Genomic DNA, 22,409 nt, shown 5'->3' on the forward strand with positions numbered 1-22,409 from the left:
AAGATCATTTTCACGCTACTAAATTAAACTTTTTTTACAGGTAACTGGACGAAAAAACATAAAACTGGACGAAAGAGCGCTGCATATCCAAAGCAGGGCTGGGCATTGTTTGAGAGGTCAAATAAATTGTTTGACCAAATAATGTTTGAATATTTTTTCCAAACAATTTATTTGATCAAATAATATTTGAATTTATTTTTCAAATAATTTATTTGACCAAACATTATTTGAAATTTTTTCTCAAATAATCAAATAATTTCAAATAATTTCAAACAACTCAAGAAAATGTTTTATTGCCAATAAAGGCAGTAAAAAGAAAAAAAAACAGTAGGTTATATTTTAAAACATGTAAAAATCAAGGAAAAATACTATTTTTTGTTAAATTTTCCGTCCTGAAAGATTTTCTCGAGTTCGAAGTAATTATTTTCCCCTAACCATTCGGCAGTTTGAAGAGAAAAATTATCATAAATGATACAAAGAAATGGGTTTCAAATTATTTGAACATTTTCAAATAATTTGGTCAAATAATTTTATTTGATATGAATTTGTCAAACATTATTTGGTCAAACAATTTATTTGAAAAAAAAAACTCAAATAATTATTTGAAGCAATTTATTTGACTTTTACCCCAAATTTCAAATAATTCAAATAATCAAACAAATAATTTGCCCAGCCCTGATCCAAAGCATCTAAACCAGTGTGTGCTCTCGATATTTTTTTCTCGAGAGATCAAGATTTCGAGAGATCTCTTGAGAGATTTCGAGAGAGATCTCTCGAAAATCTCTCGAGAGATTCTCGAGAGATTTTTGAGTCTTTCGAAATCTCTCGAGAGATTTCTCGAGAGATCTCTCGAGAGATTCTCGAGAGATTTCGAGAGATTTCGAGAGATAACTCAAAGACTGTTCCAAAAAGAGCACAGTGCGAATTTCGACTCTGGGACATTGCAAACGGACATTTCGATACCAGACAGTTCAAACCGGACATTTCGAAACCGGTGAAACACGAATACCTTTTATTTCTGAAAAAAATGTATTAATGTGGTTCCAAGGGTCCGGGATTCGACACCGGCAAACACAGTTCAACCACTTCTTTTCGTGTACAGGAAACTACTAAATGTCCATTTTATTTTTTTTTTAATCTTAAGAACAGACTGACTTTAATCAAATTACCTATCTCAATCCCCTATCTTCCAGGTCTAATATTACTTGATAGTTGATCTTCAAAAAATCGTGCAGAAATCGGTGAACTTTTTCATTTTTCTCCTCTGTCACTCCAATGCATTTTTACTGTTTCTTTTTGTTTTGAAAGTTTTACCGCAATTATGTATATGAATTCAGTATCATTTTCTCCTTCTCGTTTTTTTTTGTTAATAGGAAACAGTGACTGCAGAACACATCAACCTTCTCCGTTTTCTTCGCCCACCCAGTGGTTTTTTCTTCAAAAGAAACACATTTCAGAAGTATAACATTTTTGCATTCTGTTTTTGGCTTTTTGGTACAAATCTGTTTCGTTTTTTTCAAAAATAACAATAATTTTTTCCATTTTCAGCTTCCACATTTTTTCTGAATTTTAAAAGTTGGTGACGATTACCAACCTATCATATGAATCCGCAGATAATAAGAAACGTAAGAAAAAACTCAACGCGCCAAAGGTGCACCAGCTTCTTTCGTCAGACCAAAATGTTGTTCTTTATTTGAAGTTTAAGTTTTTTTTCTAAAACCAGCCATACCAACCTCACTGTTTTATGATCTCCCCATAATTTCTTTCCTGCTTAATTTCTCATTCTTCCCATTATTCTTCCTTTACCTTATTACAATTGTTTTCTTTGGTAATGAAAGTTTATGAAAATGAGTCTTGGTGCTGTAAGAAGGGGTTTAAAATGTAGAAAAAATTGTTAAAATTCTGAGTAATGTGTGTTCTATAAAGGAAGGGAGGGGTACACTTAAATTCGTTAAAATAATTCTTTAGGAGACATATAAAGCACATCCAGGTGATCCACCGTGTGTCAATCAGGGCTGTGCGGCAACGAGTTGCCTGTTGTCGAAAGTTGCCGAAGTTGCCGAAGTTTTAGTTGCCGAGTTGCCGATAAAAGTTGTTGCCGCGAAAATAATTTATCATGATAGGAAAACCCATTAGAATTTGAGCATCTTTAACAGACCGCTGTATTTAAGACATCTGCATGAAAGATAATTCCTTAATACCTACATTGTTCTGAAGCTGATCTGGTTTTTTTTCAATATTCGGTTTCAAACAATTCATAAAACCCTACAATTGGTAAAAAATCTAATATGATACAGTGAAGAGAAAAAAGAGTGATTAAAGTGAGAATATATAAGCATCGGGGAGTAACAGCATCGGGACGTAAGAAGGAGAGCAACTGCGGACATTTAAGGAACATCGGGACTGTTTGTGGTGGGACCGGGTTCTATGAGGACAACAGGAGGTAATTGTGATGAGGACGTATGTAAACAGAGGAAGAAGGTGAAAAAGGTGAAGATAAAGGCCAGTATGTAAACAAAGGATGAGGGTGAAGATGGGGGTTAAGGTAAGAGGGGGGGGGGGGAAGGCGTCTTAGTGAGGGAAATTTACCCCCAGCGGGTCTAGAGGTGCTGCTATGATATGCCAAAAGTCGTCACCATGTCGGTAAGTTCCTCTTTGGTGTTGAGAGATGGCTTTAGGTTATTTATGTAAGTAGCTTCCAGAGCTCTTCGCTTGTTCGTGTTCCTCTCCACAGTCAGTACTTTGATTGTGAGCTTGAGGCTTTCCCCGTTATGCACTGATTTGGAGTGTCTCGCCCAGACTGTGTTGCTATATGATTTTAGGCTAGGCTTATTGGCTGCACGAACGTGTTCGTCAATACGGTCGGAAAGGGGTCTACCCGTCTCTCCCACATATATTTCACCACATCCACACGTGATTTGGTATATTGCGCCTTTTCTTGCACATCCTCCTATGCCTGTGAAGGGACATACTCGACACATCCTCTTTTCACAACGGACGTCAAATTTTCTATTATGAACCAGCTCGTCCTTTAGTGATTTTCCTCGTGTTTCTACTACTTTGACTTCGAGCCCAACTTCCTTGAGCGAGTGGCGAACTGTAGATGTGATGTCGTCCGTTATGAATGGTATGCAGATAACGTGTTTGTTGTCTCTTGGGCAGTGGCTTCGCCTGTGGGAACAACTCAGAAACCCAGACAACGATTTTCGCGGTTTTTCCTTTTTTCATGTGTGGCTCCATATTTATGTCCCATAGAAATAAGCCTTTTTTCACACTTTTTTCAAAACTTTCAAAAACCGAAAATCTTTCAAAATTTCAACAAATGCATCGTTTTTGAGACCAGAAAAGTACGTTATTGGCATTCAAAGAATTTCTGAAAACGAAAAAAATTTTCCGAAAAAGTTAAAAATTAAAGTGGCTCCATATTTATGTCCCGCAGTGTAGAACCCGGTCCCACCACAAACAGTCCCGATGTTCCTTAAATGTCCGCAGTTGCTCTCCTTCTTACGTCCCGATGTTGTTACTCCCCGATGCTTATATATTCTCACTTTAATCACTCTTTTTTCTCTTCACTGTATCATATTAGATTTTTTACCAATTGTAGGGTAACTCTCCTGTCCTGAAGATGGCCATGTGGCCGAAACGTCGACAAGTCTATTGAATAAATCAATAAATACGTGCTCTAAGATTCACTCAAAAGCCGGGTCGGAAAAGAAGTTTATCTTCAACCATCCAATCATAATGATGAACGCACATCAGCACAAGAAAAGAACAGCCGAAACATATACTTTCAATTCATAAAACAATGAAAAATGATATGATATCGATTCCATTTGCTATTGTTTTTCAAGTGCTGAATCATTTTATGACTATTGAGCTATACTTCGTCTGTTGACATCTTTTTGATATCTCCTTTCAAAAACAGTTATACCGCGATACATAGATCACACTGGGGGGCCCCTCTATCAGAGGTTTTACTGTAACTAATTATTACTTTTTGTTGTTAAAGTACCGTTATTTAGAAGGATTATTTTGTGCTATGTTACTGTTTTTGGTAGTTCTGAAAACAGATTAAAATCGGGATGCAGTATTCTTCCGAAACGATTTTTTATAGAATACCCGAGCTGTAAAATTCTGAATAGTAATATTTTAGCTAACTTCTCTCACTCCTGGTGAGTTTGGATTATGATATATGTTTCTTGGCTGCAAGGTCAACTAAAAAGTATTAACAAAGGAGAGTATAATTGTTTTTCCTTCCTTCACACCTGCCAGTGAAAATGAATGTGGCCCCGGTGACAGCAGCAATTTTACTTTTCATTTTTTATAAAAGCTTCTGTTTCACATTGTTCATAATTTTATGTTTTGGATAATTATTTTATTGAGGAAGAAATTGTCCTAAACATTTGAAAACACTCACGATAGACTAAAAAGGAAAGTAAAAATCCCCGATAAATTACTCGTGAACATGTTCACAAAAAACCGCTATGGGCTGGATATCACAAAAGTCGAAAACAAACTTGTATTTAAGCCTCATGACCAAAACGAACTTCTGAAACAGTATGTTCCAGAGTTGACATCAGGAACAATCAAACCATCCAACGAATTTGGTTGAGAGTTTAGCTAAACCTGATTCCATTTCACGGAGAGTAAGCTCCTTAAAACACAACGAGTAGCAAACCGTATGTAGTGCAAACATTTGAAACTTTATTGTGACGTTTATTTTATCTACTAACTTCTTCTCCAGAACCTCCTCTTATGTTTTTAAGACATATTGTTAGAATAAATATTTTACCAGATAAAAACAATTTAACATTTGCACTAGTACCATCTCAATTTTCGTTTAACAATAAGTTACGGAAATTACTTTTCATCAAGTTAGACTAACAATCAAAATCCTCGATGCGTATCCCAATATATATTTATTTATTTACTTCAAGGGATAAGAGACTATAAGATACAAAGAAGACTTGAAACATGTCCCTCACGACTTTTTGCACGATCTATGACAATTGAATAGAGATGCCCAACGTATCGTTTCTCGTCCACAGAATACATTAACTTCGGGAATTTTCCATGAATCTGGAAGTTAGAAAACTAGAAGAAGAACTTCGATGAGGGAAATAGGCGAAAAACTGAGTACCTGATTCGAAATAAATTTTACGCTCAAAATTAATTCGATCTGTCCAGCAAAATTAAGTGTAATACTATCATCATCACAAAATTTGAAACAGCAGATATTTATCCAAAAACGTGATTGCAGAACTGACAAAACCCGCCAAATCACTTGTGTATGATCTGCATTTAACAAATCATCGGGTTCAGAATCCTATATTTCGTTTACACTAGAGATTTCAATAAACGCGGGCTCGATATTGTTAACTCGGGAGGAATAATTTTTTTCTCTAAAAAACTCAAAAACTACAGTTTCGAAACAGTGAGATTATGGCAAACCAAATTGAAAATACACCTGAATCTTGTACCACCGACTTGATATGCAATTAAAACATTTTTATAATTTTTTCTATACACAGGTAAATTTTAAAAGAGCCATCCTATTTTAGCAAAAAATGTTTCAAAAAGAACAAACTTTTTTGATTTTTGAACGCTTGAAAAACAAAGGAATGGAGGTCAAATGTACAACCAGACACCCTTGTTGAAATGTCTCGAGGGAGAGAGAAGAAATAAAGAAAGAACAGAAAGAAATATGGGTTCGAGGGGAAAGAGAGCAAGATCTTCTTGTTTTATTGAACTTTACAACTGTCTTTTTGATAAAATGAGAGTACAAATAACAACAACCAGTCGGTTCACGTCGCCTAACGGCGACTAAACCTCCTTCTCAACACCACCCTTCTAGGTGTTACGGTGAATCGTGCTTGGATTCCTCTATTTTTTTCTGAATCCGATGAAATCAAAAATTCCTTCACGTCGTCACTTTTTAGAAAACGGCCCGTAACTTTTTATGACGTGGATCAATCCGAAAACAGACGACACGTTTAGATTCCTCTAGTTTTTCTGAATCCGATGAAATCAAAAATTCCTTCACGTCGTCACTTTTTAGAAAACGGCCCATATCTTTTTATGACGTGGACCAATCCGAAAACGGACGACACGTTTGGAATCATCTATTTTTTTCCGAATCCGATGAAATCAAAAATTCCTTCACGTCGTCACTTTTTAGAAAACGGCCTGTATCTTTTTATGACGTGGACCAATCCGTAATGGGGTTATTCAGGTCATGTGAAAATGTATTTTAATACATTTTTTCCTTATTCACGAGCGGTGAAAAATGTATTTTAATACATATTTTTCTCCCATTTTTCTACATTTCTCCCCAATTTTTTGACAGTTTTTCTACATACGCATGTCGAAAAATGCAAAAAAGGGGAAAAACGCTGTTAGACCAACGGTAAACTGAGATTTGTAAAAAATAGTTTCTCGACTCTCGTGAATAAGAAAAAATGTATTAAAATACATTTTTACATGACCTGAATAACCCCATAAACGGACGACACGTTTGGAATCATCTATTTTTTCCGAATCCGATGAAATCAAAAAATCCTTCACGTTGTCACTTTTTAGAATACGGCCAGTATCTTTTTATGACGTGGACCAATCCGAAAACGGACGACACGTTTGGATTCCTCTATTTTTTCTGAATCCGATGAAATCAAAAAATCCTTCACGTCGTCACTTTTTAGAAAACGGCCCATATCTTTTTATGACGTGGACCAATCCGAAAACGGACGACACGTTTGGATTCCTCTATTTTTTCCGAATCCGATGAAATCAAAAAATCCTTCACGTCGTCACTTTTTAGAATACGGCCTGTATCTTTTTATGACGTGGACCAATCCGAAAACGGACGACACGTTCGGAATCATCTATTTTTTCTGAATGCGATGAAATCAAAAAATTCTTCACGTTCTGACATGGGTTCGAACCAACTAACTGTAGTCAACGTTGCTTAACTTGCCAGATCGGACGCGGCGACGCAGCCACCTGATCCATGTGGGCAGAAGAAATGGCGGCCGGGGCGAGGAAAGAAAAAGCGACGCTTTGTCGACCGTCTCTCCTTTCTTTTTCCCCTGCCGAACCCAATGCTTTATCAGTGTTTCTGTCTCAGAAGACGTCATTTTAAGAATTTTGAAAAAAGAAAAAGACGGGCATCGAGTGGTGAAAATTTCTGATCTTTTGGTCCAAATTTGAAGAAAATCGGTTCAGTAGGAAGGGCGGTAGAATCGGCGAACCACAGACAAACATACAGAATCTGGTGTTTGTTAATAGTAAAGATAAGGGTCTAGAAGTTTCTGTCCGTTTCAAAGTATCCACATGTTTAGTTTCAAATGGTATTTTGCGATTTTGATCGAAATATCACGAAAATAAAAATGAATTCAGATAACGGATGATCTATTATTTCTTAATGGCAGAAAATTATTGGTTTAAACTCACATGAAAAACATATTTTCCGGTTTCAGTTCTACCATTTATAATCGATGAGTGATTATTGTTATTAATATTTAAGTATAGGTCTTTATGAAATCGAAAATTGTGAGCATGTTTTTGTTCATTTTCTCGAAAAACACTATTCTACAAAAAAAAAGTCGCTTCACCCAGGCCGACCGAGTTGACCGGGCCGGGCCGGCCGGGCCTGTGAAAATTTGGAAGTCGGCCCGGCCTGTGATAAGTATGCGAGTTACGATCTACAAGAGCGTCCATTCGTCCTCAACTTTTTTTTCGCAACCTCAGGGCACAGTTTCTACCATCAAACTTGATTTTTTTTATTAAAATTTCATTTTTATTACGGTAGTTTGATGGAAACTTAATAAATCAAATTTGATGTAAACGTCGTCATTTTCAATTTTTTAACCCTCGAAATCAATGTAAATAGAACTGAAACTGCGCCCTCAGCTTACGAAAAAGATGTTGAGGGCTGTAGGCGTCCCCGGAGATCATAAGTCGCGACTTTGCGGGTTAAATTGTCGGTACTTTTTCTGATAATAGAATACTGTTTCTAGAACTTTTTATAGTTGTTTTCCATTTGACATAGTCGGTCGAAGTGAGTCATTAAAAAATTTGAATCATCCTGTCTTTGAATCATCCATTCAGAGGAAATTGGTGTTATTGGTAGCAGATTCTCTAAAAATAATGTTTGCAAAATTATTTTATTCCCTTTTCAAAATATGCCCTTGTATGTGGAATACGAACATTTTGTTAATTAGTTCACAGGGGTGCCAGGCGTAAGGTCCGCAACGAAAAGCTTTGAATTTACCGGCCGAATCGCGATGCGTGTGCGTCGCGTTTTTCTTTGAAAAATACGACAAACACACGCTAAACTTGAACTTGGCACTTAGCCAAGTCCTTTTTTGGCACCGTGCCAACAGCTGTGAGACGGAGCGCGTTTACGTGACCTTGCGTTTTGCACCCCTGTGTTAGTTATGATCAGGGTCCTCCACCAGTACTTCAAAACCGAATAAAATCGTTTATTGACTAAAAAAATCGGTGAAAATATTCGCCGGTTTTTAGAAAAATAAATCGTTTTTTCTCCGGGAAAAATCGGTAAAAACTTGATTTTCTTCAATTGTGCCTGAAAAAAACCGATCTTGAATCGATTCAGAAACCGGTTAAAAAACCGATTGTTTTTCGATTTTACCGATTTTTATCGGTTCAAACTCTAGGGCGGTTTGTCACGTTTCTATCATATTTTCCACTGTTCTTAATTTAGATTTTACGTTAAAATTGATAACCTTTTTTCAAACTTTCTTTGAAAATAGAAAAAAAACGTGTGAAGTTATTGAAACAAACCAATGAAAATCGGTAAACATTGGTAAAAATCGAAGAATAATCGGTTTTTAACCGGTTTCTAAACCGATGAAAACCGAACCCGAACGGTTTTTTTTTCAAAACGCAATGGAAGAAAACCGATTTTTACCGATTTTTGTTCGGTTTCAAACTGGTTGAAATTAATCGGTTGAAGAAACGATTCTGATCGCTGAAAAAACCGGTTTTTCTTCTATTTTACCGCCGGTAGAGCACTTTGGTTATAATTAAACATTTGCTTCATTTCAATGGATGAGCCTGCTTGTCTAAACATTTTTTCCGGTGACACTAGTTGTATTTCCAAGGAGAAGAAAAAGATTAATGATCCATGTCAACTGCAACCATTAAGATTGACCTCTAAAAAAGTGTGTCCTCTAAAGAAAAAACTGCTGGGTGGGCGAAGAAAAACGGAGAAGATTAATGTGTTCTGCCGTCACCGTTTTCGACTTGCAGAATGACGACAAACGAACGAGAGACAGTGAAAAGAATACTACTTGAAATATTATTTAGGAAATCTTTTCCTCAAAGTTTTCAATGTTTCAAGTTGTCTGGGAATAATAGTGAATTCAATTGAAGAGTAATAAACCAATTGGAAAAAAATGTTTATTTAAGTAATCCAAAAAAAGCAACAAAAAAACTTGGTTTCTATAAAAATGAATAGCAATTTATGAAAATACAATATAAATTTCTCCAAGAAAAGTTGAAGTGAATACATTTGTCAGAATAGAGATCAGGAAAGCAGAAAATGATAGAGAGAGCAAATTTATAAAAAAAAACGTTAAGCCACCTAGAAAATAATAATAAAAAAAGAAAAAAAACATGAAAGAAGAAAAAGATGAAATGAAAGACAAGAAGCAGGAGCAACTGGGAGCATCGTTTGTTGAGAAAAGGCGGGGGGGGGGGGGGCGGGGGGAGATGAGCAGTTAGTGATATTTGGGTACATGGGTGCCCGGGTCTGTTGTGAGATCGATGGTTCTATTGAATTCCACGTGACTGAAAATAGGTTGGATTATTAGGTTTTTAAAAAGACAGCACTTATCTTAAACGTGAAATTTTTTGATAATAAAAAAAATTTAACGTCCAGGGAAAAAAGAATGCCGTAAAAACTGTAATAGAAGCATCCCTTTATTTGAGGCGCCCCTCTAATAGAGGCTCACCCTTAATACGTTTCGAATATTTTTTCCGGTTTTCAGTCATTCTTGTTCAAAGTTCGTGAAAAAACACAACTAAAACCAAACTTTTTTGTTCAAAGTACTGCAAATTTGTGGATTTTCGTGTTATTTTGTCCGAGAAAGTCTTAGTTTGGTTGAAAACTATTCACTTAAAAGTTGAAAAAATAATCGGGCGAACAGGTTGGAAAATAGAGGCGCACTCTCTATTAGAAGCGTCTCTGTAATAGAGGCGCATCTGCGAACGGTGATTGAAAAATAGAGGCGCATACGCTTCTATTACAGTTTTTACGGTATCCTCTGACCAAAAAATTTTAATTTAATTGTCATGATAACATTGGTTTGAAAAAGTAGTATTTTCAGTCTTTGGAGGACAACATTGAATATTCACGAGTTATCAAAATCGAAAAAAAACCATACACCTTATAAATCTCTATTTGGTGTTAAAGGGGGACACCACGAACGAACTTTAAAATTTTTTCTAATGAATCGATTCAGAGAGCCAGCGAAAAAAATCTTATTGGATGTGCACTTTTTCAGTTAATTTCAATAGCAAATTTTCTTTATGTGCACATGAAAATAATATTTTTCAGATTTTTAGCATTTTTGAGGATGTGCTGTCTACCCTTAACTAGATTTTTTCTCAACGCCCGGGCCTTAGGCACAGCCCAAATTGAAGAGCCGGATAATTGGCGGCAAAACTCCAATTTTTTCAAAAAATTTTGAAGTTTTTTCACGAAAGAGTAAACTTTTCTACTATGATTCATTAATTTGAAGAAATTTTGAAAAATCATTGAAAAAAATGTTTACATTTTGAACAAATTTTGAAAAAAAATCAGTTCTTTTTTGAAGCTGGGGCTTCGCAGACCTTACAAGTATGTGAAATAGAGATTTTACGAAAACATAAATTTGAATTTTTGCTTTTAAAAAATTTCCCTGTTATAACCTTCTTTTTTCAACCAGCTTGTTTGAGTTTTATTTTATTTTACGAGATTTTCCCAATATTTTTTCGAAAGCCCAAAAAAACTCACCGAGAGTCCAACCTTGCTTCAATCCTGTCTGTCTCCAACAGTTTTAACGTGCCATCCTCTGTACAATTGGAGGTGACTTCCAACGAGATCGTGAAGTTGTGCTGAAATTCAATCCCCGTCTTCAAACTATAGTTGTTCAATCAAAGACTTACGCTTAACTGCTCATCCCCATACTGCCACCCCTTCAATGAAAAGGGATAGTCTTTGTCTCGCGTGCATCGAACTCCCAAGAAATCAATTCGATCATCATATCTGAAATTGAAACGGAAGTTTAGTAGAAACATTTTTTTTGGAATGTTTTTTAAAGAAAAACTTTCTCTCAAAAAAGTTTCTAAATTTAGCTGGAGCTAGCCGCGTCCGGCAAAAAGTTCTTTTTTTAGTGGAAAATAAGAAAACTCACGTCCAAATGTCTCGTTCCATATAAGACACGAAGAAGCACCAATAAATGGGTCGGAGGCAAGTGAGGGTACCCCAAGACGTGAAATATGTCGGCGGTTTGATTTTTCCTCCGTGCGTGGCGAGGAAGGAGGAGAAGGTGAGGAGGAGAAAGGCGAGGATGTTCATCGTGATCGAACTGAAAATAAAAGAGAATCAAATTTGCTTTGTCAGAAAAATTAGGGTCTTAAAGTTAGCGAAAAAAGAATGAGAAGTAATTTCAGGCGAATCAACAAAAACTTTCACATTTTTAATGAAACATTGAAAAAATAGCAGAATTAGCGGGTCCAAAAATTTTTTCGGCCCGAAGGCTGTGCGAAAAAATCTTTTGAAAAAGTTGGACCGAAATTTTTTTCGAAAACCGCAAAATACCGAAAAAAAAAATTCGTCCGAACCCGGGCCTTGACAAGTACGAGTAGATTTAATCTAGGTATTTTTAGAGATGGGGGCGTGATCTGTTTCAATTCTTCCTTTGAGACTTAATTAAAAGAACAAAAAAGGAAATCGGTCGGTGACCTCCAAGATTTGCATATAAATTGAAAGTAGAACCGAGTGGACGCTCCTCGGACGGAGAGAAGATTAATGGGAATGGCGTCCGCCGCCGCTCCCGTCTTCTTCAAAAAACGAGGAGAAGATTGAGAAGAGATTGGGGGAGAGAGGCGAAACGGCTGCCCCGAAATGCACTAAAGCGAACGGCCTCGTCTGCTTTACAACAGAAGGGCAAAGTGGAGAAAAGTCCGTGGGGAAGAGTTTGTTAGAGCCGTTTTTTTGTTCTTTTTCGAAAAGATGAAACAGAAAATGTTTCGAGAAGAGAAATTGCATGTACGAAGGATTTTATAGAAATGGAGACGGGAAATTGTGGGGTGAAAGTGAATGAGAGTGTTCTCTGGTTTCTTGTCTGAAAAATCGAAAAAAAAATTACTGCTTAAGACGCACTCTCCAAGTCGATCGAGCATCGATCAACAGACCATGTTCACCCGAAAAAAGTTGACCATTTCCGATTTGTCAATCCTTTTGATCAGAGATAGTATCAAGTGTCCTCAGCAAATTGGAGTACTTTTTGGCCAGGTCCGTCACCTGAGTACCTAGGAAAATCAAAAAATCGATATTTTTCGAAAATTTTTCCTGAAGTAGTTAGCTATGAAATCTCAACGGGAAATTAATGTAGACACTATTTTAAGCATTTTTTGTGTTCAGAAGAAAATTCCAGCTCAACACCTTCATAGTGAAAATTTTGAAAATTCATGAAATTTTCGGGTTTTTTTCATGAAATCGTTTTTATCTCGACAGTGACACGAGAAGACAGCGTTTTTTATTTAATATTCGAAATCTACATGAAATTTGGTATTGGAAACATGTTGTCCCTACTAGTAACTCGGGGACCAAAGAACGGTTTTTGAGGGAAGAATGAGAAAAACTTGAATTATAATTTTCAAGGTCCTCCGGTAAATCATTTTTGATGTTCAAAAACAAAGGTTTTTTGATTTTTCTTATTCAGTCATGTCATTTTCTTTTATTCCCAACACGATTTTCGATCATACCACAAAATTTTTTTCGAAAAAATTGAATTTTTTGAATTTTTGAAATTTTTTCCTGAAATGAATTTTTTGAACTGAAATATGAAGGATAACAATATAAAATTAGGAGGATATGATTGAAACATAATTTAGGTCTATGAAAAGACAAATTTCCATCATCGGGTCATGTGCAACGTACGCTTTCAGGGTGAAATTTAGAGAAATGTTCAACTACGGTAGTTGATGCATAGGAAATTGGTACTTGCAACGTTATTTGGCAAAGGACTGTGTTGAAAATGACAGAAAACATAGGAAAACTGCAAAAATAGATTAATATAGCGAGACTTTCTATTTACGAAAAAAAAATGAAAAAAAAAACCTTTTCTGACTTCCAAAAAAGGTCAGACCATTGAACATGTATGAGTCTCTTTTTTTCAATTTTTTTTTCGAAAGTCTTGCTATGTCAATCAATTTTTGCAGTTTTCTTATGTTTTCTGTCATTTTCAACACAGTCCTTTGCCAAATAACGTTTCAAGTACGAAGTTCCTTTGTATCAACTAATCTAGTTGAACATTTCGCCAAATTTCATCCCGAAAGCGTAAATTGCAGATGACCCGATGATGGAAATCAGTTTTTTCATAAGCTTAAATTATGTTTCAGTCATATCCTCTTAATTTTATATTGTTATCCTTCATATTTCAGTTCAAATTATTCATTTCAGGAAAAAATTTCAAAAATTCAAAAAATTCAATTTTTTCGAAAAATTTTTTGTGGTATGATCGAAAATCGTGTTGGGAATAAAAGAAAATGACATGACTGAATAAGAAAAATCAAAAAACCTTTGTTTTTGAACATCAAAAATGATTTACCGGAGGACCTCGAAAATTATAATTCAAGTTTTTCTCATTCTTCCCTCAAAAACCGTTCTTTGGTCCCCGAGTTACTAGTAGGGACAACATGTTTCCAATACCAAATTTCATGTAGATTTCGAATATTAAATAAAAAACGCTGTCTTCTCGTGTCACTGTCGAGATAAAAACGATTTCATGAAAAAAACCCGAAAATTTCATGAATTTTCAAAATTTTCACTATGAAGGTGTTGAGCTGGAATTTTCTTCTGAACACAAAAAATGCTCAAAATAGTGTCTACATTAATTTCCCGTTGAGATTTCATAGCTAACTACTTCAGGAAAAATTTTCGAAAAATATCGATTTTTTGATTTTCCTAGGTACTCAGGTGACGGACCTGGCCAAAAAGTACTCCAATTTGCTGAGGACACTTGATACTATCTCTGATCAAAAGGATTGACAAATCGGAGATGGTCAACTTTTTTCGGGTGAACATGGGTGATCGAACGAGTCAGAGAGTGCGTCTTAAAATTGTATTGAAAAGTTATAAATCTATTGTAACAAAGTATCGTCATTACATCAATTCGAAAGAAAAATTCGAACTCACTTATTTTTGTTCGCGATCTATTCATGAGCCAGACAATCAAATGTGATTAATGAACTAGTTGATTAGCTAGTTAATTAACTAATTATGAACTGATAGGTCAAGTGATGACAATAGCATCACAAAAGTACATATTTAGTACATAGTGACTTTCTGTCGCAGGTGGTTTTGAAAACATGTACATAGATTAACAGAATGGGATGGTAATATTTGGGATTGGATATTATAACAGATGGAGTTTTTGGTACAAAACATACAAAAGTGCAATAAATAAAGAGCAACTATTTGCTTGAATTTTGTGCAAGGAACAGATTTTCGAGGTAAGAACGAGCTCCCATTGGCCCTACAAATTTGCAACATTTTTGTCAGTTATGTGAAACGGCAACATTTTTCTGACTTTCCTGATAGTCTCTTGTTTTATTTTTGTAGTTGATAACTTTTTTGACCGCGCAGTCCGTTGCGAATAGTCCGAGATTGTTGACTTTGTCGGACTTGTAGGTATGACTTTGACAGTCTGTAGCACTAAAGGAAGGGTCCGTGGAAAAACGTTGTCAACTACAAAAGTAGAGTCACAGACCTCATACAAAATCGGACACTTTCGGGCAATTTTTGACACAGCGATGCGCCCACCAATTTTTGTCTAAACTGAAAAAAAAATCAGTTTCACAATCTTCATTTCTATCCAGCATGCAATTTTTTGCAGTTTTACAGAAATCAACAACAAAGGTAAAGCCCAAATATTGATCTAACATCGTTCACAAATTTGGCAAAGTCTAACAATTTTTGACACAGCGGCGCGTTCTCAATATTTTTAATCTCAAACTGAAAGAAAAAAAAACAGTTTCGCAACATTTATTTCTGTCCAGCATGCGATTTTCTGCAGTTTTGCAGCTCAAAACTATAACTTCACTTTTGTAGTTAAGCACTTTTTTGTGTGTGTACATTCTAGTGAGTTACATTTGATTGGAGGAAACTGTTGACGATTTTAATGACATTTCCAGATTGGAATGCGTTAACTCTCTAGAGAGAAACAGTTGGTAAAAATTGTCAACTACACCCTCGGATTGATCTTCATAGTTCATAAAATTTGGAATAAAGGAACAATTTTTGACACCGCAAAACGCTCTCAAAACATTTTTGTCCTAAACTGAGAAAAAAAACCAGTTTCACAATATTTTTATCCAGAACATTTTCCAGCAATGTTTAGTTTTTTTTTGTGTGAGTGTCACGGTATTACTAACTATCCTTTGGTTCTAATTTTTGTTTCTGGATTTGTACCTCAATCATATGTCTTCACTTTTGTAGTTGACGACTTTTTTGTGTGCGTTCTTCCTTGAGAGTTACAACTGATTGGAGGAGGCCGTTGACTGTAAAATCAGTCATTTCCTGGTAGGAATACCTTAACTCTTCAGAGAGAAGCAGTTGGTAAAAGTTTTACACTACAAAAGTGAAGCCACAGATTCAATCATGCCATTCAAAATCGGACACTTTCGGGCAATTTTTGGCACAGCGATGGGCTCACTAATTTTTTTGTATAAACTGAAAAAAAATGTTTCGCAATCTTTATTTCTGTCCAACGACATATTTCTGCACTTTTGACAAAAATATGTTTTCGAAAGTGTGTGACGGTGTTACCAGTTTCATATGTCTTCACTTTTGTAGTTGAGGACCTTTTTGTGTGCGTACTCCCTAAAGTGTTACAGCTGATTAGAGAAAACTGTTGACGATTTCAATCAGTCATGACCATGTAGGACTCTCCAGAGAGAAACAGTTGGAAAAAATTATTAACAAAAAATATGAAGTCCTAGGATTGATCTACATAGCTCACCGAATTTGGCATAGTGGGACAATTTTAGACAGAGCAAAACGATCTCAATACTTTTAAGTCCTAAACTGAAAAAAAAAACCAGTTTCACAACATTTTTATCCAGAACGTTCTCCTGTAATTATTTGTATTTTGCGCTTGGAGTGTGTTACGGTATTAATAACTGCCCTTCGGTTCTAATTATGCCAGATTATTTGTAGCTCAAAGCAATATTTCCACTTTTCTAGTTGACAATTTTTTTAATCCCTGAAATCCTTAGAAAGTTACAGTTGATTGGAGGATGGTGATAGCGTAGTAACGGCCATGCCTAGGAATGACTTAATTTTCCAGAAAGAAACAGTTAAGTAGTGTCGTAAATTACATACAAAAATGCAGTTGTATGTTTGATTTTCATTATCTACAAACGTTGTCGTTGTTCGATATTCATTGATACAGTGAAGCGTTTTCAGATTTTGTCATTCTCCACAAAAACCTATATGTTTAACAAAAAAGGTCACACCTATTCAGATCAACAAAAACATTTTTTTTGAAAATGACTTCACCCTAATTTTTCTCGATTTACCAGTTAAATTCCACTGTCATAAAATTAGTTTTCAAATTTCTCGGATATCCAGCAAACTATACAGAAGTTATGCATATTTATTGACCATTACCTTCATTTTAAGATAAATTCCGAACACGTTTTCATAACTACTGTTTCACGAATAAGTTAGATATCTGGTGGTTCTTATTATTATACTGGATCATCTGTTTGGTTTTGTGCTAGTTTTTGAAATTCGAAAATCTGTGAAATATGCGAACGCAAGAGAGTGTTGAGCAAGAGTGCGTTGGAAGAAAGATTGTGTGATTGTATTTTCCGTTTTGAAAAATCAAAAAATAATTTTCAGACACCAAACCGCGTATTTGATATTGGTTATGCCCATTTATTGTGATCTCAAGTGTCACCGGTGTTGTTTTTGACGTCTTTCAGATGGTTGTGAAGGTGGAATCTATGTCAGTTATGGAGACTCTGGTGGCATACGGTACAGTGTTTATTTCTTCCTTGTTTTACTTCAATGCGACTTCTCATGGTGTCATTAACTTCACAATTCCTTCCAAGTAAAGGGAGACTGTAAATACTGCTCCACGTATGACAACGGAAAAGAGCAGAGCGGTTTCTTATTCTGTGTGTTGCCTGGAATTAAGTTGATACAGGAAATGAGTTTTCCGTTTCTGACAACAAATGTATCAGGTAACTGGAACAGTAAAGTTATTAGCTGTTGTGATAAAACCCACTCAATGAATATTTTTTAAATTTGCAAGCGACAAGAGTTTATTCCAAAGAGATCAAGAGTGAGTGAGAAAAATGAGACAGAAGCCACCTAGAGACATAAATTGACAAGATGAAGCATGATTTTTTTTTCAAAAAAGAGGGAAGGGAGAGAGATTAAAAGTTAGAAATAACTGAATACGCGAACACCAGCAGTCATCGAGAGGTCGGTGTCCCACTCCATTTCGACAAGGCTGAAATTTTTTAAATGTCATTATCGTAATCAAGTAATTACTCATTTAAATTACTCAAAAACAAAAAGAAAACTCACTCAGCGTTCACCGATGCAGAAGTCCTGACCTTCTCGATTTTCTTGAGGGTCCCATACTTGGTGCAGTTGTGGGTGATGACCAGGGAAACCTTGTAGAAGTTCTGAAAACATTTATTTTTTGTTATACTCATCGAGTTTTCTTAAACTAACCCCAAGGATCTCATCTCCATCCTCTTCACCTTTCAGGGTGAACGGATATTCGGGATAGGTGGTGCACCGGACTCCCACGCGATCGAGTAGGTCGTCCTTGCTGAAATTTTTTGTACTGTTTCATAACATCGAGATTTTAAAATTCACTCTAAATTTAAATTCAGTTAGCATTTGTTTACAGTAAATGGTTTTAAAAAACTCACAAAAGACTGTCCCTCTCAATGAGAGAAACGAAGAAGCACCACGTGCCACCCTGATAACATCCGAGGGTGCCCGATGCCTTGAAGACGGTTGGAGTCCCTTGATGGACGGTGAAAACCGCGAGAATGAGAATTGGAGCGATAAGGTTCATGTTGGGGAGGGAATGAAGAATAGAATATACGAGACCAGCTTACACCTTCTTTTCGAAATGGGCGTGGCCTATTTTAATTTTGGTTTTTTCGCGAAAAGTTAATTAAAATGTTGACTTCGAAGGTGACGTTTCGAGATTTGCATATTAATCGAAAAATAGTACCAGATGGAATCTTGGGAGAAGAAGATTGATGGGGGTAACTGCTCGCGACCTTTAAAAAATAGAAATGGAAGAGATCAAAAGATTGCGAAAATGGTGTGGGCCGAAATCTGATAGAACAAGGATCATAGTAAGAGAAAAGAATTTTTAAAATTGAAATGGGAAACATGAATCGGAATTTTTATTTAAAACGATCTTATTATCAATAAAATCATATCTAAATGCAATTTCCGAAAGTGACATTATTTGAAAATCCAAAGTAACTGACTTAACAATTGTTTGAAACAGAAAAAAATTCAAAAACATAACAGGTTTCTTTCTGATTCCATGTGACCAACAATGTTAGAGGCTAATAATTGATGTGATTGTTTTTTTCTTTGCAAGGTTTTGCCCTATGATGTTTGTTTATCAGTGATCAAGTATCGCCCGTATCAGTGTTCAATCTATTGTTGTCTCCACAATCAGTGATTAGTTCACATTTCACTGTTTGTAACAAATTGGTTCAGTGAAACAGAAACAGAAAAAGACAGTTTCATACTTTTTGCAATAAAATTCTGTCGATCTTATAAAATATTCCATGCGTACCAGAATGTCTCATCTTCACATTTATTTTTTCTTGACATCATTCTCAATAGGAGATGATCTATTGTCTACTGTTGATCTCTGACAAAATGAACAAGAGACTAGGAGGTCGTAAGGAGACAAAGAAGATTGATGAGGCACCAACATTCAAAAAACCAGCGTAAAGAAAAGAATTGAAAAATGATGGAAGTGGTAAGGAACGGCCATTCAAAGACCATGAAACATAAATTTTCAAAAATTTCTTTATGGCGAGAAATCAGACTTGGGATCGAAACTGCTTATGGCAAACGTCCAGCTCTGTATTTGATATCAACAGATGGATAACATCCCATTATACCTGTTAAGTTTATTATATTCATGGCATATTTCTGAAACAGAATTTCTGTTCAAAATACTCGCTCTTATTGTTTTATCAAGTTTTATCTAATAACCTAATTACCGAATTACCTAATTGTACCGTTTTGCACTGTTAAGCGTTAAGATACAAATTTCACCTCGTCAAATGTACCGGACAACTAATTTTTAGATTAAATGTAGGAGTTCCAGTTGCTTTCATATTTTATTTTTACAGTTTTGTTGAGGATAACTAGAAAAGATGGATCATATCACATTACATCTGATAATCTTTATTTTATATCAGTCATATTTATGAAAGATCCCTTTTCCTATTGTTTTACCCAACAGTAAAAGATTGAATTAATGTGCTTGAGAGCGTTACTTCTCAAAGTGACTATGGCCATCTTAATTGATCTTTAAAATTGACATAAAAGGTGAAAAGGGGTAGGCGCCAGTAAAAAGAAGATTTATGGAAGCCAAATTTAACAGTGGAAAAACGAGAACAGCAGTACTGGACAAAAAAAATAGGACAATATAAAACAAAGAGAAGACACTGATGAAATTGTTGCTTCTGCAATCATCAAAAAAAGCTTTTAAACTCTGCTGACCACCATGATTCATAAACGTTTGGTCCATGTGACAACCGGATGAGAAATCGTTTTGCAAAATTTCAGCCGGATCGGATACAATTTGTTTTTGTTGATTCATTTTTATCAGCATGTGGGCTCTGCGTGCGTGATTTCATATCTATCAAAAGGGACCTTGATGATCAGAATAATTTAGATAGCACATTTTATACTCATCGTATTATAATTCTGTAACAGCAGAAGTATTTAATTAATTAGTTTTTCTTTACAACCCAGCAAACACATCTGCTGGAACATCTTCCGATCTTACTTTTTATTTAGTGAAAAGGTGAGACGATTGAACTGAACAGATAGAAACCATAAAGTTTAACACAAAACCATGAAACATAAACTCTTTTTTTTGAAGAACCTGTTCGATCATACAAAAATCTTTCAAACTTTGCTGACTATCACAATTCAGAAATGAATGTAAAAACCATTTGTTCCATCTGACAAATTCGTTTTTTGCTTTTTTGCTTTGTGCGTCATTTCTAACGTACCTGAAGATTCCGGCAGTATACTTTTATAAAACGTTTCTGCTAGACGATTTTCTTTCTGTTTCATCAATAACATTTCAATTAATTAATTTATTATATTTATTTGTTTGAAGGAATAAAAAATAATGCGAGTTGAGGGTGAGGTAATTAGATAGATTTCATTGGGTCATATTTGATTTAATAAACTTTGAAGAAATTTTAATTTTAAATTGCCTTTCAACGGAAGTAACTTCAGTCGATGTTGTTAAAAATTACAAAGCATTATTACGGACTTAAGGCTTCCATTCGGTCCAATTTTTGACGGACCTGACCGACCGCCGACCCGACCGACCCCCGACCGACCGATCGCCGACCTACGCAATTTTCTCTGTCTGCATGCGCCATATTCGACGACAATTAAAAAAAAAGAAATCGGCTGAAAACTGACATTTTTCCGGGCAAGGATGACAAAAAATGAAATAAATTTAGAATAATTTGGACAAAATATGTACTTCCAACAATTTTTAATACCAATTTTCGGTCATAGTGCAATTTTTTATGAGCACAGATTTATTTTTTCGATTTTCAAAAATCACTCGAAATTCATCAAATTTTTCATGAGGAACCATGTTTTGACATAATTGTAAGCGCACTTTTCACAAATTGAATTTCGGGAAATTCTGAAATTTGTGAAAAAAATAAAATAAATTTAAACTTCCGCCGATAAATACGCAAACACTTCACGCGCAAATGCGGACCTCGGTCGGCTCGGTCGGTCGGCAGTCGGTCGGGTCGGTGGTCGGTCGGGGGTCGGACCGAGCCCGACTGGACCGAATGGAAGCCTTATTACGGACGCATCAAAACATAATAGCCCAGATTTTTCAAATCATGCTAACGAAACATAATTGTTTTTCTCACTGCCCACAAAACATTTTCCTCTAGCCATCCTCAAAATCTCTTATTTTGACTGATATTTTGAAGTCGGATTTCATTTTCATCGGTCTGTTTCAAAAACTTAATTAAAGTGAAAATGGTGGTTTCCGGGATTGATTGATCCTCTGAGATTGAGTATAGAGTGGAAAATGGTACCGGGTGAGGAAGAAGACGTAAAAAAAGGGTTAATGGCGGTCGCTTGCCTTCAAATAAAAACTAAGAAACACCAAGAAATAGGGAAAAAAACACATCTGTGAAAGAGAAGGTTCATCTTACATTGCAAAGTTTCAGCCAGATCGGATACAATTTGTTTTTGTTGATTCATTTTTATCAGTATGTGGGCTCTGCGTGCGTGATTTCAAATCTATCAAAAGCCATATCGATGATCAGAATAATCAAGAGAGCACATTTTATACTCATTGTATTATAATTCTGAAACAGCAGAAATATTTAATTAATTAGTTTTTATTTACAACCCAGCAAACACATCTACTGGAACATCTTCCGATCTTACTTTTTATTTAGTGAAAAGCTGAAGACGACTAAACTGAACAGATAAAAACCATAAAGTTTAACACGAAACAATGAAACATGAAATCATTTTATTCGAAGAGCCTTTTCGATCATTTAAAAAAATCTTTCAAACTTTGCTGACTATCACAATTCATAAATGAATTTAAAAACCATTTGGTCCATTTGACAAATTAGTTTTTTGCTTTTTTGCTTTGTGCGTCATTTCTAACGTACCTAAAGATTCCGGCAGTATACTTTCAGAAAACGTTTTTGCAAGACGATTTTCTTTCATTTTCATCAATAACATTTATAAATCTATTATATTTTAAAATATAAATATTTATTTATTTATTTATTTGTTTGTTCCTGCGAAGTCACTGACACGTTGCATTCGAAATAAAGTACGATGAAATGTTTAAATTAGGCCGGATTCGGAGATTATGGGAATTTTGGGT

The 22,409-nt window shown here is 35.4% G+C and overlaps 2 protein-coding genes across 2 annotated transcripts; both read right to left on the bottom strand.

Moving 5' to 3' along the window:
* Window positions 1-9,740: 9,740 nt before the first annotated feature.
* Window positions 9,741-11,581, bottom strand: GCK72_013034 (uncharacterized protein; the record flags this gene model as incomplete). Its single annotated transcript, XM_053729593.1, has 4 exons — window positions 9,741-9,810; window positions 11,018-11,118; window positions 11,170-11,269; window positions 11,418-11,581. 4 exons carry the CDS (start codon window positions 11,579-11,581, stop codon window positions 9,741-9,743), a joined length of 435 nt encoding a protein of 144 aa, XP_053584365.1.
* Window positions 11,582-17,680: 6,099 nt separating this feature from the next.
* GCK72_013035 (uncharacterized protein) lies at window positions 17,681-18,329 on the bottom strand (the record flags this gene model as incomplete). Its single annotated transcript, XM_003091307.1, has 4 exons — window positions 17,681-17,750; window positions 17,828-17,928; window positions 17,978-18,077; window positions 18,181-18,329. The coding sequence occupies 4 exons, from the start codon at window positions 18,327-18,329 to the stop codon at window positions 17,681-17,683; spliced, it is 420 nt and encodes a 139-aa protein (XP_003091355.1).
* Window positions 18,330-22,409: the final 4,080 nt, after the last annotated feature.

The sequence above is a fragment of the Caenorhabditis remanei genome, chromosome IV, assembly GCF_010183535.1.
Source record: "Caenorhabditis remanei strain PX506 chromosome IV, whole genome shotgun sequence".
NCBI classification, from domain to species: domain Eukaryota; kingdom Metazoa; phylum Nematoda; class Chromadorea; order Rhabditida; family Rhabditidae; genus Caenorhabditis; species Caenorhabditis remanei.